The 19,583-nt window shown below is 40.6% G+C and overlaps 1 protein-coding gene across 2 annotated transcripts in view; it reads right to left on the bottom strand.

The window, feature by feature from the left end:
• Window positions 1–12,449, bottom strand: part of grm1a (glutamate receptor, metabotropic 1a) — a 48,501-nt gene extending 36,052 nt beyond the window's left edge. For both annotated transcript variants that reach the window (XM_022212023.2, XM_022212031.2), the window contains exons 1-3: window positions 12,310–12,449; window positions 10,652–11,492; window positions 6,206–6,455 (exon numbers count right to left, since the gene is read on the bottom strand). In XM_022212023.2, the coding sequence (XP_022067715.1) occupies window positions 6,206–6,455; window positions 10,652–11,381 (980 nt within the window). In that variant the 5' untranslated portion in view covers window positions 11,382–11,492; window positions 12,310–12,449. The remainder of the gene's footprint in view (window positions 1–6,205; window positions 6,456–10,651; window positions 11,493–12,309) is intronic.
• Window positions 12,450–19,583: the final 7,134 nt, after the last annotated feature.

The following is a 19,583-nucleotide window of genomic DNA, read 5'->3' as shown; positions in this document are numbered from 1 at the left end:
TTTTTTTTTTTTTAACAGAGTCTCATTAGCACTAACTCTTTATTCTACATGAGAATACAGAATAACAGGATTTTGATGATAGGTGATAAATGGCGATGAAATATGAAAACTTCAAGCTTTGATTTGACTTTTCAACAGAATAGCAAATCCCAGATGAGTAGTTCAAGGACCGCCAGAAAGTTACCAATTCTTTGTGTTTTTACAGTTTCTGACTGGAATAAATAATAAAAACAACAAAACGAAACATGGATATCAAACCAAGCAATGGGTTTTGCAGTTCAGAGAGTCAAATTTGTTTTGTGGATTGGAGTGATGAGGACAATGCAATTTGAAGAATAGATTTTTCTTTTTTTCTACATGAACAAGCTGTAATAGTACTTCAGATTTTGACAAACCTTGGACAGATAATGTGCTGACTGCTGCTGCCATTGTCTTGTACTCTGATATGCTTTAGCCTGTCAGATCTTCAGCTTCATATAACAGCTTTTTCAAGGTGATATCAACTTTTATTTTCTCACCGATTGTTTTCAGTTGACTCATACAGGACGCTGTGAAACAATTACATTTACCTCAGTTACCTTTTCTGATATGCTTGTAATCTAGAGCACCGAAGTGAAACTGTGGTGTCACATAGTGAGTGGTTTTGTTTTGTTTTGTTTGCATTAAAAGACCGATATTATTGACATCATTGGCCCCTGTGTAAATGCTGCACTTGGCAAAGTACTAAAAGCCACAGCACTGACTTATTAATACCATTTTAGATGATATTGGCAGGGCAGCTCAAATGATATTTCATTGTATATGAAAGTGTGCAATGAAAATAAAGGTTTGATTGATTGATTGTTAACTGTTTATTTACATAACCAGCAAACACAGAGCAACATTAGCAGTCATTTGCCATGTTTCTGTCTTATATGTTCACCAGCTACTTGTTAACTCTGTCTGTCAGCTGTTTGATGCTAGGCAGGAAGTGTAAAGAGGGTTTTGAAGCTTTTTCACTGAAAACAGCTGCCTTCTCTGACTGCAATTAGTCAGTAAAAGCAATGAGAGTGAAATGAAACTGTACATTTACAGGCTGTAAAACAGTGAGACATTAAACCAGGGGTGTCAAACAAGTGGCCCGCGGGCCAAAACCAGCCCGCCAGAAGGTGTAATCTAGCCAGCAGGACGATTTTGTGGAGTGTAAAAATTACAGAGAAGACATTAACGGCAATTTGTAAATCTATAAATTTAAAATAACTTCTAGACCATGACAAGTTGTTTTGATCAGAAAGTAAAATTCTATATAGTTCATTGTTCTTTTGTAATTCTGTGTCTCATTTTTGTAATATTTTGTCTTGTTTTTGATGTTTTTGTCTATTATTGTTTGTGTCACGTCTGTGTCATTTTGTTTCTCATTTTTGTCTCGCTTGTGTTTTTTGTCTCATTTTTGTCATTTTGTGTTTTAATTATTGTTTTGTGTAACTTTTTTTGTTTCACGCTTTTGTCATTTTTTGTCTCGTTTGTGTCATTTGTCCATTTTTTGGTCACATATGAAGTTCTCTGTCGAATTTTTTGTCTCTTTTTTGTTTTGTTTCAGGTCATTTCTCTCATTTTTTGTCATTTTATTTCTTGCTTTTCTCAGTTTGTGTCTCATTTTTGTTACATTTTGTCCAGTTTTTGGTATTTTTGTCTATACTATATCATTCAGTTCCAGATATCTGTGACTAAATGTGTTGGGCCTTTGTAGACAAACTGTGATGTGCAAGTTGTAATGTGTAAATGATAAATTGAGGCATAATGTTGTTGAAATTGAATTGATTTTTCTTAAATTTCAGTTTGTTCATAATTTTTTGTAAAAAGATAGTTCCTTAAATATGTCAGAATGTACTTTTTTGCATCAAAACAAAGGAAAAATTTGGAGTTGTTGTTATTTATAGGTTGTTATGCTGTGATTTTATTTGTCCGGCCCACTTGAGATCAAATTGGGGTGAATGTGGCCCCTGAACTAAAATGACTTTGACAACCCTGCATTAAACAGTTCCTAGGAGTTCATAGCTACGAGGGACATGCTTTTACAAGCACTGTTAATGCAAAAAATACATAAATTACAGCAGCAAAAACCACCCAAAAAGTGCATGAGACTGAACCTGATGTGCCAGATGGTTCGTTAAACTGAACCATCTGAGAAGTCGTACTGTAAAAACTGGTCGGAAAAAAGGGCAGGCATGTTCAAAAAATTCTTGGCAGGTTGTTGGGCCAGCCATTCATCTATCACTGCCAATTAAGAAATAACGGATGAGCAAACCACAAACTCAGCATAGTTTATCATAGCACCTAAAACACGCCTACAGATGCCAGTAGTTCCTCTGACAAACTGAAAGAAGCACATCGCTTAACTCTCGGCGAGAAGGTTCTCTTGTTATCTTGTGAATCACGTGAGAATCAGGCAGCCTCGCATGGTAACATGAGACTTCTTTGCAACATTTGAACCTCCATGCAACAGTTTAAATACATTTTGTTTCCAAAATTCTTCCGGCCATCTGTAGCTCTGCGTGCGCACAAATGTAAATCCCCAAACACACTTCATGGAAGCGATTCTGTTTCAGAAGTGAAAGCATAAATGAAGGAAACAATCTCCCTCCTGATGAGCTAATACCTGTCTGCCAGCTTCATTCACACACACACTAAGCTTGGCATCTGTCTCGGCCCAGACTTGCTCTGTCATTTTTTTTACACACTCCTTCTCTCTCTCTCTCTCTCTTTTCCTGTGACCCAGAAGCATTACTTCCGCCCATAGAGACTACCACAAAAGCTAAAAAAAGACACTTTCCCATCTCCTATGGAGGAAAGAGAAAAAAAAAGTAGAGATATGTGAAGGAACATAGCCGATCCCAGAGTGTCCTTATAATAGATCATTTAAAAGCAAAAGAAAGAGTGCCATCACCTGCTTAGAACCTAAATATGCATGTATGCATTGAATATATCACATTCAACATAAACACAGGCTGCTGGTAAGAGCAGCACTTAACAGCTCTTCATTTCTACCCCTGGGAGATATTACAGGAAATAGGAAAGGCTTCGTAGAGGATAATGGCAATGACAAGAAGTGCCAGCCAACACAAGAGGCGTTGATCAGACCAGCTCTAGATGTGCGTGTTAAGTACGTGTAAGAAACTAGATTGACTCATTGGGAGATTTTATGTAACGCAACAAGGAGTCCTAATTCACATCTTAAAGGCAGCTTAAAGTTTGAAAGCATGAAGCTGCATTGGCTTGATCTCTAGCTAATCAGACGTTCATTGCATGTATTTATTCTCTTCCTCTCACATTTTCTGGTTCAGTCTACCCACATTTATATTAAACACAGGCAAGAATGCCAGAAAAAACTACTTTTTTGAAAAAGTCTCATAAAAAAATGAAAACAAATATTATGCCTGTCTGTATTGTTACCAATTTCCAACTTCCCTGCCTTGCACATGGTTCTGAAGCCACACAGTGTCTATATGAGGATCATGAGTGATTGTGATAATGGGATATGTGCAATAGTGTTAAAAGGGACATGTGTAGATTAATTGTGTGTATTGCAGACAGAGATATGTGCAACAATGATTAAGAGAAATCTTATCTTGTTATCTTATTTGTAATTTCTTGATTTATGATTTGCCAATGGGACTTGAGATGGAAACAGGCCACACGGCTGCAATCTCTCGTATTTACGTGGAAATGTACATCAACACAAACTGTCCCATTTTCAAAATAAAAGAAACATAACTTATGGAAATCTTTCAGAGTTGGTCGCTAGGTTCATTGCACCATTTTTGGCAAAGGTTATTCAAGTAACGATTGAACGACAGGAGGGTAAGGAGGAATAAGCTTCGACGATGCAAACAATACTTGGGAGTAGAATCACTGCATGGCCATGGGATCTGTTGCCATTTCTTCGAAAGAAATACGAATTTTATGCCTTTGCATTTAACCCTTTAAGCTTCAGTCAATTCCAGCCGTTTTCAGTACAAAAAATCGCTAATATTCTATTTTTAAATAAAAAAAATTACGAAAAATACGGGGAATAGTGGACGCGCATCGGGAGGTGCATTTCCTTGAAAACGACCGATTCGGGGATTTTATACCGACTTCAGGACATGTTTTGGACAAAATAGTTTACTGGCTTGTGTCATCTGATGTAAAAGGTTGGATTATGGCCGTTTTTTGTGGAATCTTTTTTTTTGTGTGTAATAATAAACCCGGAAATGTGAGTCGCGCTGTGTGCTTTGAAGCCGTGTATAGAGAACGGATGGATGAATATTTGTTTTTGTCGGACAAATGTGTTTTTCTCACCCGCTGTGGTAATCGCATCTGAAAGAGGTTTATACCGGCGGATTCATGAGAATCTAAGCTTTCCATCGGTGTATAGTGTTTGTATAATCGCGTTTGCACCCGTCGGACATTCCTGAAATTCCTATGCAAATTAGTAGGTGTACCGCCGGCGGTACACTGAAGCTTAAAGGTCAAGATATGTGTATTTCAGCTGCAGTACAGACGTACGCCAGAAACATCTTCAATGCTACAATTAGAAAGTCAAAAGAGAGAATTAAATAGCAAATGAGTCTTTCTGATGACAAACACAATGGGGAAAATCTATGAGACACATGCACTGCATCAGTGTTTTTTTTTTTAACATGTGTTCTTAAGAGGCACTGAAATGTAAAACAGTCTTTTACACCTTATGATAATCTGAAGATGAATTTACTGTCTGGAGCATTTTTCTCATTGTTTTCACATTATGCATTACCAAGAATTCTTGAACATAGATTTCACTAAAAAGCTCATGAGTTTAAATGACAAAATGACATCCCACATGCATTCAAAATACTATTGCTCACTTTCAAGGCCTTAAGCAGCCTTGTTCCTGAATAAATCTCTGATTCATTGATGTGATAAAAAAAAAAACATCGATTGCTGAGATCTGCAGATACAGCCTCACTGGTTATTCCCAGGTCACAGTGTGTGATTAATCAGGATTCTGCTATCAGAGCTCCAACACTCCCAGGTCACGAAATCTCTAAGGCTTCCTTTAAACCTCTTCGTAAACCTTCTTTCGCGAAAGCTTCTTTAGCTGTCTGATGTATGTTTTTATTTACTTTAACTCATTCATCGTGCTCATTTTACTCACTCTGTGCCCTCATCCCTTGGTGGTATTCACATTTAATACGCCTAATTTGGTCGTATTTTTACATTTTCGTTCAAGAAAGGTGCATTATAAATCAAGTTTCCTACCATTACTGCCATGATTTTACTCTACCGGCTTTTCACAGATTCTCACATCCCTTCTTTGCAGAAAAACACAGGTCCTAATCTGTGAAATGTGAACGGACTGCAGGCCAAACGCACAATAATGATGGAAGCTACTGCCAGTCGCCCTCTCTCAGTGTTCTGCATGTCTCCAGCGAACACTGCCTGATTAGGCTACAAGCTTTAGTCATCCTTAGCTGTCTCATTAATGTCCTTCTCAGGGAACATACAGCTGACAACTGGCCCGGAACAGACAGGTGCCAAAATGAAACACAAAAAAACCCTCATCCCCCTCTCCGCAACGACGTTAGGAAAAAGATATCACATGAATGAACTGAAAAGTGGCATCGAGTATGCTGTGACTTTTATTGACAACTGTGAATGTTCCTCGAGGACGATTTTCATGGTGCAATATGACACTGTATAAGTGTGCGAGACGGCTCTACTTGGCCTTTTCTAATGACTAAGATTATGGCTGCAGTCAGTCACAGTCACTCAGTACTGACTAACAGACAGAGAAAGAAATGTGGAGATGGAGGTTTAAGCACAAAAGGCGACATGTTTAGGATTCAGTATGATCTTCTTTATGTGTGCTTGTATTTGAAGGCTAAATGCGAGATGACTGCCTTCAAAAAACAATTAAGGCATGGCGCACGCGGGGAGAGAATGAACTTGAGGCATTGTTTGCTTCTCTACTTCTGCATTTGTGACAGTAATACCAATTATTCATTGCTGGAGAACATTTCTATTCAGCGCTACCGGAATGCGGTCTAATTCTTCTCGGTTGTCTTGGCGACGTGCACATCAGGAAGACAACACAGCATCTCGCTGGCTTCCAGAGAGAAAGAAAAAAAGACAGAAAGAAAGAGGGAGAAAGAGAGATGCTTCGAACTTTGAATTAAAAGGTTTTGAAAAAAGCAAACATCCATACCTGCCAATGAGGAGGAACTCTCCGAACACGCCCAGTCGCCTCATGGCCATCAGGAGACCTCGGACGGTCATGCCTTCGCAGAAACACACCACCACGCGAGCTTTGGGGAGACGTTCCCGTAATTTCCTCAAAAGTCGATCAAAGTGTTTCTCCCCCGCGTTACTGTAGATCTTGTCCGAGTGGGCAATGCATAGGCCTTCTTGAGAGGCCAGCTCTTTGAAGGCCTCCATGCCGCTCTCTCCATAGTTTCCTATAGATGATGGAAAAAAAAACAGATACTACATATTTAAGTTGTCTTTTAATTAACGTTTGTGTATATGGACAACATAGGGCGTTATAATCTGATTAAAACACAGTCAATATTTGCCAATACATGGCTTGTTACTCGTAAAAAACCACATTGACATTATTAAATGGCACGAGTAATTGCTTTCAACCGTACATCTCTAATTATTCCACTGATGGACAATCAATGTTATGCTTAAAGCACATCCCCCCCAGCGGCTGTTTGCTGCATCAAGCCCCCGAATGAAACCGAGGCTCTGATCCACTGATAATGAGTGTTGGAGATTTTGCCGGCTACTGACTGCAATCAAAGCCACGAGGGGTGAAGATAGCTCTCCCTGTTTTCACCACACGGCATCCCAATCAAGAATCCAAATCTAAATCTTCTGTTTCCACATAGACGCCAGCATTTTAAGCAATGTGCCTGGATTGTTGATGAAGCCCAATGCTTTCGCTGGAGCTGGATTACACAGACAATCTGGTCACTCCGATCAACAAACTTCCTAAAGTTTGGAAAATCCGCTTTTGTCCTCTCACTGCTAAAAGGAGGTGATCCCTCAGTTGGGAATAATTACAGGCCTATTTCCAAATTATGTATTCTCACCAAAGTATTTGAAAAATTGGTTTGTGATCAACTGAAGGAATTTTTAGAATTCAACAACATTTTAGACCCCCTTCAGTCAGGTTTTAGGAAGCAGCACAGCACTACAACTGCTGCTCTTAAAGTTTTAAATGATGTGTTTGAGTCATTGGACTCAAAAAGGTTTTGTGCTGCTCTGTTCATTGACCTATCTAAGGCATTTAATACTGTGGATCACAGTCTTCTGCTAGAAATTCTCCTCAAGATTGACATCTCCAAACAAGCTGCGTCTTGGTTTGATGGTTATTTGGCAAGTAGGACACAGTGTGTTCAAATGGCTGGAGTTAGTTCTACCTTTCTTGAGGTCACAAAAGGTGTACCTCAAGGCTCAGTCTTAGGACCCATTCTGTTTACAGTCTACATTAATGATCTGTGTGCAAACTTGCCAAATGTCTCTTATCATTTTTATGCGGATGATTCTGTAATTTACTGCTGTTCACATTCGATTGCACAGGCATTTGAATTCTTGCAGTCTGCCTTTGATGCCGTGCAGATTCGTCTGTAGAAATTGAAAATGGTTTTAAGTGCAGAAAAATCCAAACTTATGCTTTTTTTTTTTTTTAATTTTTCTGTTCGCTCTGAGGGTATCCCTTCAATTAGAACTGCCCATGGTAAAATTTTAGAGTTGGTCACCAGCTACAAGTACCTGGGATTAACTATTGATGAGGACATTTCCTTTAAAGTCCATATCAAAAACTTGATCTCTAAATTAAAGGTGAAGCTCGGTTACTAATATAGAAACAAGTCTTGTTTTTCCCTCAGAGCTCGGAAGCTTCTGATGTCAGCTACTTTTCTGCCGATACTTGATTATGGTGATGTTGTGTATATGTGTGCTTCAACCAGCTGCCTACAGTCCTTTACTCCAGTCTACCACTGTGCTCTGAGGTTTGTCACTGGCTGTAGCCGTCTCACCCACCACTGTGAATTGTACGCTAAAGCTGGCATGCCTTCCTTGAATGTAAGACGATATACACACTGGATGACTCTGGTGTACAAAGCACTTCTTGGTGTGGGTCCCACTTATTTATGCACTCTTCTTCAGAGAACTAGAAGCTGTTATGCCCTAAGATCTTATGACATTTTACATCTCTCTGTTCATCGTGTTTGAACTGAAATGGATAATAAAGCTTTCAGTTACTCTGCTCCCTCTGCTTGGAATGCCCTTCAATCTAAATTGAAGTGGTCAAAATTTGTTTCATTGGAGGCTTTCCGCTCTATCTTAAGGTATCGACAACGTAAATCCTTTGAACATTGCCTGTGTTCTTAAATTGTTATTGTAAATATGACTCCTGTATTTTATGTATCTAATTACTTGTATTTAATATTTTAATGTTTGTTGTTATTGTTATCTGTCTGTTTTGTTTACTTTGACGTTTGCTGCTGCCTCTCTTGGCAAGGTCACCCTTGTGAAAGAGGTCTCGTTCTCAATGGGTCTTTTACCTGGTTAAATGAAGGTTAAATAAAAAATAAAAAATAAACTTGAACATGTGTTTGTGTTTCAATGTGTAGATATATATAAAGAAAATAAATCTGAAAACATTTGTCGTGCTCGATAAAAGGCCATGTTCTTGAGGACCTGGCTGTTTAGAGCAAGGAAGACAGCAGCTAAAATAGGCATCGCTGTAATGCATTTACTGTGGCGCACAATGGGCCCATGTGTTGGTTTTCCAATAGTCCTTTGATGATATTTTCAATTGCCTCGTTTCATTCTCCCACTGGTAAATGGAAATAATGATATCCAATTATTTTACTTCTTCCATCTCGGCTGCGAGACGGGTGGGTGGTGGTGCATTAGCTGACAGCCCGTTTGACAATGACCACCGAAAAAAAAAAATCCACTCCGAGCATTCCTAGCAGACAGATGATAATCGGAACAGGTAATTTATGCAATTTTCGCAGCCCTAGCTGTTGCTACGGGCAACAGGGTGCATTTATAACTTGTCTAAGGTGGCGGAGAGTGAAAACTCATGAGCTTAAGCCAGTCATGATCACAATTTCAGAGATAACTAAAGATAGAGGGAAACAAACAAGCAAATTTACATATGACTCCTCAAAGGTCAGAGGAAAGGCTGCAACAGGCAAATAATGATGTTAAGTCTTAAAAACATTCAGAGTGGCTCTGAGCTGTTTCTTGTTTTGCTATTTAGTGTAAGGATTTATATTTGAATACAAAAAAATGATAGAACTACATGTGGAGTTTTAAAAGGCTTCCTGCTTCTATCACTGCAACCTATTGAGTAACTGATGCTGCTTGCAAATGCCCTCCCCTGACTGGTCTGTCATCACTTTCAAATTACGACTTCAGTCCCAGAGGACGCTAGTGTAGGCATATGTTCAAGATCAGACAGTTGACGCCACCTAGTTCTGCCTCCAGGTACTACACATCCCCAACTCCCTGTCTTCATCTAACTGATAGCAACCTGTGTCAAATCCCATCTCCAATACCTGACTATAATAGGACTTTCCAAAGATGTTTGACACTCCCCACGAGTCTGCGGCTCAGGGAAGGGGATCCTGGGTAATGTAGCCTGTCAGTCATAATTTGGGTGCACATCACTGACTGTGTTTCGCCGAGACTTTAATGAAAAGCCGTGGACATAATTCATGTCGCAGTAATTACTTAGTCCCCCGTTTCTCTCCTTTTACCTCCAGTCTCTGCCTCCTCGAGAAGAAAGTGAGCCCGTTGTGGTCCGAAAACACTAAAGTTTCTGAGAAGATATCCATTTTAATTAACAGTAATGTCCTTTTAGCTTCGTCCACCTCACTAAACCGTGGAAGTAATTTAACATTTCCAAATGAACACCTACATTATTAATGTTAAAACAGTCCCTGATGTGTTCGGACAGATATCGACTTTGAAAACTTACTATGATGACTAACCGTACAGCCAAGAAACTTTAGCTTTAAATCCACATATTAAAGGCAAACATAACAAGGTGGAGAAAAGATCATTTTTCAAGAAATCAAAGTACTAGACCACCCAGTGCTTACTGAATATGCAACCCTCTTCCTTAGTGCTTGTTATTGAAAAAGAGATGATTTACTGTAATTCATTCAAACACAACGCTCAATTGCAGTTAATGGCTGACAAAAAAAATGAAAATATAAGTGAAGATACACTCAAATTGGCTCCAAAGCATGGGAAGATGTTCAAAACAAGGTAAAGGAATCACTACAAACATTGCAAAGTTGCAATTAAGGATCAACCTAAAACTGTGGTTGGGTTAGTGTGAATTCTATGCAAATGCAGACCCAAAAACCAGGCTTATCAGATACATTTTAAGATAGTGTTTGACCATTTTCCAGGATCTCCAGTATAAATAATGCTCAGTAACCCCCACCCAGAATCGAACAGCTGCATAGTGATCCTAGACTGCTGTCAAACTCAAAAGTCTGCATGCCATGGTTGATTAAAAACACTACAAGGAATAAATAAGTTTCTGCAATATTCTCTACAAACACATTGGTACATTACTGTGATGTTATTTACAGCTAAGAGGGGAACAGCTATGGTTTCTCACCTTCTGTGTGCACTGCAGACACGTAGGTCCAGTTGTACCTCTTGACAATGTCCAGCATGGCCCGGGCCTGCAGGGTGTCTGATGGAACGACCCTCAGGAAGTACTTGAACAAAGTCTTGTCGCTCAGGTCGATGCTGGTGGCAGAGTAGGCGATCTGCGGGATGTTAAAGAGCTGCAGCAGGTTCTGCACCTGGATGGCCACAGAGCTGGATCCGGGTCCGATCACTCCTGCGATGGGTTTCTTGGAGGGCGGCGGCTGGTTGGACGGGGTTCCGTCAATGCACCACTTGGACCCGTCCTTGTCATCTCGGATGGAGATGAGGGAGTCCCGGATGAACTCGATGCTCTGCTCCAGGGCGACGGACGAGTGCCAGCAGGAGTCCCGGATCTCGCAACCGAGGCTGATGTTGGGGAGCAGGTTGGGGTCTGCGTTGATCCGGTCCAGCGTGTGGAACATGGCCTCCACCCTCTGGATGCCGTACTGCTCGCGGACGTCCCCGCACTTGCGCTCGGCCACTTTCTCGGCGGACGGCTGGTGATGGACGGAGAAAAGCGCGCCGATGATCACGTCTCCGTCCATGCGCGCCACGGAGCGGGACACGGCGCGTGGGACGGCCGAGCGCTCGTAGATGCCGCTGCTGTGGCAGAGCACCGGGGCGCGGAGGACGCATGCGGAGAGACACAGGAGAGCGAAGAGACCCATCTTTACGCGTGCCATAGTGTGCCACATCGCGTGTGCCGTGCCAAATGCGCAGGCATATTATCTGCTCCCTGCCAGCGCTTCCACCTCTATCCCAGCCATGACCTGCGAGCACGACACCTGGGACGTATCCACACACACCTGCGGAGACAACAAGACAAACGGCTGTGAAATGTGGGCGAGGAGAAGCGAGGCCAGCTGTGCCAAATGTTCACGTAGAAAGAATAATGACTGAACACGCATGCTCCTTTCCATCAACGCCCTGCTTCACATTCCTGCAGCTGGCAACCGTCCTCCCTTATCAACTACCCATCGGGATGCCTTTGAGCAAGGCACACAGACACACACACTCACGTGGGCAGGACTGGCTGAGCGTAGCTGCTGTCACTAACCGTGCGTGAATTTGTGAAGCCACGCACACTTGAAGATTTCTCACACAATCGCGGTGTTAAATGACAAAAAAAAATCCCAGATTTTATATCAGCTGCCAGGTGAGGGAATCAGGCAGATTTCAGCACCGCGGACAGCGCGCTTTCCAAACACGTACAAGGACGTCTTTGGGACTGTTGCCTGGACTCGTCATCCCCTCACAGACTGAATTCTTCCCGATTTGACTCATCTAATTCCCAATAACAACCAAAAGCCCTCCACAATCGACACCCTTTTTATCTGGATTCCACATGAAGAGGAGGCTGGTTTTTTTTTCTCGCTTAAAACGCGCACATTTCTTCATACAATGTATCGTGAAAGTGCCACTCAACCATCGTTTTACATTAACCATAGTAACAAAAAAATAGCCTAATTAGAATACCACATGAACTAAGCACATCATTTGAGGCATAACATGAGTCATCTGCTCTAACTGTCACCTCCAATCTATCCAATCTATCTTTTGCGTTATTCTGTTTGGATCATCCACATTTTCTTTTCCCCCCCTATCTTCTGCATCCAAACTTACCTGAATCCTTGAGACATGTCGCGTGCCTTCGTCCGTCTTCTGTAGCGCGTGGTCTTCGGTGGTATTACTTGAGTTTCTCTCTCTCTCTCTCCCCCTCTATCTGCCCCCCCCTCCCTCTCCCGCTCCCTTTCCCTCCCTCTCCTCGCTCAACTCGAAAAATTCCCTCCCTGCGATTGTAACATTTTGTCTTCCTCCCCCTCTCTTTAGTATCTGTGCCTACATAGGTGTGCACATTTACGGTAGAGCCTGCAATGGTTTTTCTGCAAGGAATGACAACATTGCTCCAAATAAATAATCTTCATTTGCATATAATGCATTATAAGTCAGCTGATCATCTCTTATTGCTGTGCGTAAAATGTCAGGTGAGCCAGAAAACGAATGCGTCTGGTACAGCCTCTGGAAGTTTTACGGATGGTGCAGCATTATTCCTGTATCTCATTACAAACATTCAAATTCACTTCTAATCAGTGTGTCAATAATTGGTTTATCTTAAAGCGAGGGAGAGGGCACGAGATTAGGTGTGATCCACTATTTTAATTATCGGACAGCTCATTATAATTGAAGGGATTTTAGACTGATAACAACAAACCAGCTTCTCACCCTCACTCTGAGTTTACTTGAGGCCTCTGGCTTCCAATAAACTACTTGAAAAATGGGGGTTGTGGATGACTCCAGCACCAAGGACAGCAGCCAACAGGCTCCATAGCGCCATCTAGCGTCTGGTTGAGGATCACCGCTTGCAATTACAGCCTTGATCTCAGTGTTGCCACTATTTAATCTCATGAGTCCACTGAGGTGTGAGAGAACAGTTATTAGCTGGTGTGCCATGGTGTTCTCTGTAAGGGTTGAAGCAATCACTGGGAAACACACAAACACACAGAAGTACATATTTTCTATACAGTATATTCTCACAGCGATCGCCCACCTCAGGAGTTCAGCTGCTACTACAAGCTACTATCACTGAATGGAAGCTTTGAAACCGCTCCAGCTCCCACACCGTAAATAATTTTAAGTTCATTTAGATTAGAGATGCGAGTTCCAGTGCTGCCTTAAAACTGTCACCTCAGCTGATTTATCTGTTCATAACCATTCTATTAGAAAGTTTGGAAACTGTCTGGGTTTAATTAACTGAACTGGGGAAAACAAGTTTAATCAACTTGAGATATGAAGTTGAATAAGCTTGTAACATACAGCGACAGATGGATTTGCTTTATTTATTTATTTATTTATTTTTAGGCTCATAGAGTTTCCTCTTTATTTAATATTGAGAAATTATAGCTGCAGCTGTTGAAGCAATTGTTACTCCACCAAGGAACGTGGTAGAGTTATCTGACAATCGGTGTACATTTGTCTGTTTGTCTGTCTGTGCGCAACATTACTCTAAAATGGATTTACAAATTTGGATGAAATTTTCAGGGAAAGTCAGAAATGACACAAGGACCAAGTAATCAGAGTTTGACAATGATGGAACTTATAGTCTGGATTGACGGATTTGTTAAAGATTTCTGTACTGTGAGACAGTGACACGATGTCACTGTAATTTCAGCACCAAGTGAACACTACGTCAGCTGTCTGCTGATGATCACATGATTGTGACCCTACTACAAATCCACCACTATCGACTTTTTGGGACTTATCCATCAGGAATCAAACAACAACTGAGCAGCCTTGGCGGAGTACTGCGCTCGCTGAGTGCTTTTATTGTTTTTTCTTTTAACCATTCAGAGAATGCATTTTAACCCCTTGACATCTGAATTTATTTACAGTTCTATATTTTTTAAAAATTATTTGTGTCTTTACTTCCCAGCTGATGCTAAATCAAGTGGAGATTGTTAATTTGTCTGTTACACCTAGAACAGACATATAATAATTTAGGTCCCACTCTGACCGGTCCTACGAGGATCCAGTGCTTGCAAAACGTTCCTAGGTACGTACTGAATATGCACAAACCGGCACTGGGGGAATGGATATGCTAGCTCGACTGCAGTTTGAGGAAAGTAGTATGTCGTGAATTTGCAACAATTGGCATCAAGGGGTTAATTCTGAGTGTAGGAACTGTAAACTGACTTCTGTCATGCTTAAAACTGTTATGATCATTATTAAAGCAAAGGAGCCATAACTTAATTGAAGGATTTTAAGTACTTAGGGTCAACAGACCAGAGCAATGGAGAGTGTGGAAAAGAGGTGAAGAAGCGTGTACAGGCAGGCTGGAACGGCTGGAGAAAAGTGTCAGGTGTGATGTGTGATAGAAGAGTTTCAGCTAAAATGAAAGGAAAGGTTTACAAAACTGGTGAGACCAGCCATGTTGTTTGGTCTGGAGACAGTGTCCCTGAGGAAAAGACAGGAGGCAGAGCTGGAGGTAGCAGAACTGAAGATGCTGAGGTTCTCTTTGGAAGTGACCAGGATGGATAGGATCAGGAATGAGGACATCAGAGGGACAGCACATGTTAGAGGCTTTGGAGATAAAGTCAGAGAGGCCAGACTGAGATGGTTCGGACATGTCCAGAGGAGAGAGAGTGAATATATTGGGAGAAGGATGCTGAGTTTCCCACTGCCAGGCAGGAGGCCTAGAGGAAGACCAAAGAGGAGGTTTATGGATGTGGTTAGGGAGGACACGAAGGCGGTTGGTGTGGGAGAGGAGGATGCAGAGGACAGGGTTAGATGGAGGCAATTGATTCGCTGTGGCGACCCCTGAAGGGAAAAGCCGAAAGGAAAAGAAGTAGAAGAGAATTTAACATGTGCTAAAACACAGCAAGTTTCCATGATGTCTGTTTTCACAAACTGAGTTTTGAATATATATTAATGCATAATAGGAAGTCTGCTTATATAGTGAGCTAATTTTCTGTCTCATGAACCTATTTTATTGCGTTAAGTGAACTCTCAGCTGTTTATTCATTCAACTTATCACCAGAATCAGCTTTAATGGCCCATTACGTACAAAACATACAAGGAATTTGGTTTCACTGGTGATGCCTAGGGCTGCACAGTGGTTAGCACTTTCACCTTGCAGCAAGAAGATCCCCGGTTCAAATCCCGGGATGGGCCTGGGATCTTTCTGCATGGAGTTTGCATGTTCTCCCTGTGCATGCGTGGGTTTTCTCCGGGCACTCCGGCTTCCTCCCACAGTCCAAAAATATGCTGAGGTTAATTGGTTACTCTAAATTGTCCGTAGGTGTGAATGTGAGTGTGACTGTCTGTCTGTATATGTAGCCCTGTGATAGACTGGCGACCTGGTGTCCCCTGCCTTCACCCGAGTCAGCTGGGATAGGCTCCAGCACCCCCCGCGACCCTAGTGAGGATAAAGCGGTGTATGATGGATGGATGGTGATGCCTAGGAATAAAAAAAAGAGAATCATAAAATAACTATACAAAAAATATACATATATACCCTCACACATTATTGTTCCAGCCTCAGTGGCTTGGTGATTAGCACTTTCACCTTGCAGCTAGAAGATCCCCGGTTCATGTCCTAGCCTTCCCAGGATCTCTCTGCATGGAGTTTGCATGCAAGTTAACTGGTGACTCTAAACTGTCCGTAGGTGTGAATGTGAGTGCAATTGTTTGTCTCTATATGTAGACCTGTGATAGACTGGTGTCTTGTCCAGGGGGTCCCCTGCCTTTGACCTAAGTCAACTGGGATAGACTCCAGCCGTCCTGTAATCCCTGAGGATTAAGTGGTGAATAGATAATGAGATGGATGGACTACCGTTCAAAAGTTTAAGATCACTTAGAAATGTCGTTATCTTTAAAAGAAAAATAGTTTCTTTTTCAAATGAAGATAACATTAAATTAATCAGAAATCAAGTCGAGGCATTGTTAATGTGGTAAATGACCATGTTAGCTAGAAATGACTGATTTTTAACAGTATATCTCCATAGGGATACAGAAGAACATTTCCATCAACCATCACTCCTGTGTTCTAATGCTACATTGTGTTAGCTAATGGTGCTGAAAGGCTCATTGATGATTAGAAAAATCTTGTGCAATTATGTTAGCACATGAATAAAAGTGTGAATTTTCATAGAAAACATAAAATTGTCTGGGTGACCCCAAACTTTTGAACCGTAGTGTAGCTATGGATACATTTTGAGGCAAAGTGGCTCAAGCTAAAAGAACTCATATTTTTAAGTTATAAAGTGTTCTGAAAATAAAAACAACAGGCATTTTTAGTCAAACTAATAAGAAATTAGCACAACTTATATCTTTACATTGAGAATAAATGCGTTGATTTCACCAAATTGCTGCATGTGATGAAGTTGGGAAGTGAGCGTGCTTCAATTTAACCCTTTAAAGCAAAGTGTGGGTCTCCTCCCAGTGGGCATGTGTTGGCTAATCTGTGGTGGGGTCCTGTCGTGACTCACGCCAGGCGGTACAAATCATAAATAAACTTAGGGAGCCACTGTGACACTGCCACTGCTGGTGCCCGGGGCGTCGGGAGCGAGCATCTGATAGTGAACCTGAATAAAAGTGACATGTTTGGGAAGGATCGAGACTACTTGGATGCTGCAGCCACACTTCAGGGCAAAGGGTGATGTGCTACTTGGTCTATTCGAGGACTGCAGTTTGCGTGGGTTGACGGGAAGGCTTTCAAGCAATGACTTCAGCAGCAAGCTATTAATATTTTGATGATACAATATTGGTCAAAGGGACCGGTTACTACAAGCATCAATTAAAGGAACATTAAAAACTATTGCATTCTGTGTTATTCTTACATTCTTATAGTCTCTGGAGTGTTTCCCTTTTTCTGTTACACCTAATATTGATGTTGCCATTGGGGCATAAGTCCACATTTGCAGAAAAAAAGCATAAACTTGCATTCTTGTTTAATTTCCTCGAAGCATAAACACCATCAATCAATCTTCTAGCGAGTCCATTTTTGCATGTCCTTGCTTTTTGCTCAACCGGCAGCAACACCTCTCCTTCTCACCACCTCAGGATTGATAGGCTGTATTAAAAATGACAGTTTACAAACTGCACTGCAAAGAATCTTACATTAATACTTGGTTTGTTGTCTAAAAATGACACGTTATGCCACTCAAAACAACTTGCAAAGGATGGCATGGATTTGTGCTCAAGAAAACAAACAAAAACTGGTAAACAGATGCAGGTGAAGGTGAGTGAAGTTCACAACACCGTTAGTGGTGAAGCTAAGCCACAAGGCAACATGAAAAGGAAATACAAGAATTGAAAATAAGCACAAAAAACATGTCATCAGTAATGGGTAAGTTTGCTAACCCTACTCTAATCACAGTAACGGGGTTGCTAATCCATGCTAATGTTAGCTTTTTCTCAGGAGTAGAAGCTAGATATTTAGCTAGCTGTGACTGCTGATCAAGAGGATAAATTTAATGATGGACAAAAGTAAAGGAAAAAGTCAAAAGAATTCGTCTTAACCTGATAATATGCATAAAAGAACAGTATGAGGTACAGTGAGACATTCAATCAAAGCCGACAATGTGATGAAATTATGAAAAATAGAAGAGAGGACATAGCTCTGCTTCACCCATTCTTAGGAAAAACTGTTTGATGATGTTCATTCCAGCGTTTCATGTGATTCACTGTTTTCTTCTTCTTCTACCAGCAAAAAAGGTTATGCTGGCAGGGTTGTTGTGGGACACATGTTCCTTGCAAAATAATTATTATTTAAAATATTATGATGCTTTAAAAAAAAGTTCCCACAATTACAAGAGACATCAATAAAAAAATAATACCAAAAAGGACATTTAAATTTAATTTTAACTGTTTTATCTGCGATTCAATTTGGTAATCAGGGGGGTGGGACAAGAGAAAAATAGCATTTTAGGGGGAACTCCAGACTTCGGTATTTCTAAAAATATTTTCAAACATTCCTTTATCCTATTTTTTTTTAAAATTTGGTCTCAGGACAAGTAAATTTACACAACAACTGTATGTTTTAGTATTCTGTACATGGATTATTTGAAATTTGATGAGCAGGACATTAAAATGTCCTGCAATTCTGGAATGATCCAAAAGCAAACAAGCTAAAAACAGGAAAAGAAAATCCAGCTATGTTCTGTTGTCATGCAAAATCAACTGAACATACGCTTTAATTAATAAAACATTGTAAATGACATGAGGTATACCTCAATCTGGATATGTAACCTTAAACTAAAGTATGTTTATTTTGAGATGAGTTTAGTTTGGATAATGTTTTTTTTTTTATGCCTTTAAAAAAATTGGCTTAGCTCAAAAATACTTTTATCAAAGAAATTCATCTCAGATTCTGAATTGGCTACTTGATTTTATTTGGTGTAAATGTGTGATGGTCCCACTGCTGTTTCAACATCTCATGACAAGTGCATTCAGGGTCTATTCAGTACCGCTACGCACCATCCCGTTGATGTGTCTGTGACTCAGCATTTCCAGCTCCTGGGGTGCTGTTACATAGGTGACCTCGACCTCCGAACGTGGCATCTCCCCCTGTTAAGAGCAACAACAACAACAAAATGAGGCATCGTTGATCTACGACAAAGAAGCAGCTTGAACAGAATCACGGTGCAACAGTGATCTCTCCTGTTTGTTGCTGGTTACTGCAAAAGGAAAAAGAAAAAGAAAGAAAAATCATTGCTGTTATGTTTTTCCTAGTTTTTTAAAAGACATGATTGGAAAACAAATATCCTGTTTCAGTCCTTTGAGATTATCACTCCCCAGTACACTTCAATCTTCTATGAAACACTCAAATGAGTATAAGCGAGCGTCACTCATATTCTTTTCAAATTATTATCTCCATTGTATTTTGAAAACCTCTTTTCACGTCTGTTTTGTGTTTGCATCAGTTAACCAGCATTATTTGTAAGTACCTATGTGAGTTTTCTGCAAACAGTTTTAAACTGTTAAAATAAATCACAAGCGGAAATTAATATATTCTGGTGTATTCTATAGAATATAATTTGGATTACATGTTTTAATGTGACACTTTCTATTCTCTCTATTCTCCTGGCAAAGAAACAAGTACCTCTGCAGAATGATCAGCTTAATGCTTAATTGTGGTTTGTCGCATACAGCCAAACAGTTGCTCTGAATTTGTGTTGCTTATATTTTGACACTCAGCAACACAGGCTTAGTCAGAGCACTTTAATGCAGCACAAAGTCACAAAGGTCAAACAAAGGTGTGTCTCATAAACACTTCAAATTACCTGCCACGCCAAGCCCTGTCACTGCTGGAGAATTTGCAGAGTAAAAAAAACGAAACATCCTAACTTATACTGCAAATTTTAAATCCAGTACACTGTTACCTATATTGGAAATAAATT

The sequence above is a fragment of the Acanthochromis polyacanthus genome, chromosome 16, assembly GCF_021347895.1.
Source record: "Acanthochromis polyacanthus isolate Apoly-LR-REF ecotype Palm Island chromosome 16, KAUST_Apoly_ChrSc, whole genome shotgun sequence".
NCBI lineage: Eukaryota > Metazoa > Chordata > Actinopteri > Pomacentridae > Acanthochromis > Acanthochromis polyacanthus.
The sequence above is the reverse complement of the archived record's forward strand: the minus strand, read 5'-3'. Positions and strand labels throughout refer to the sequence as shown.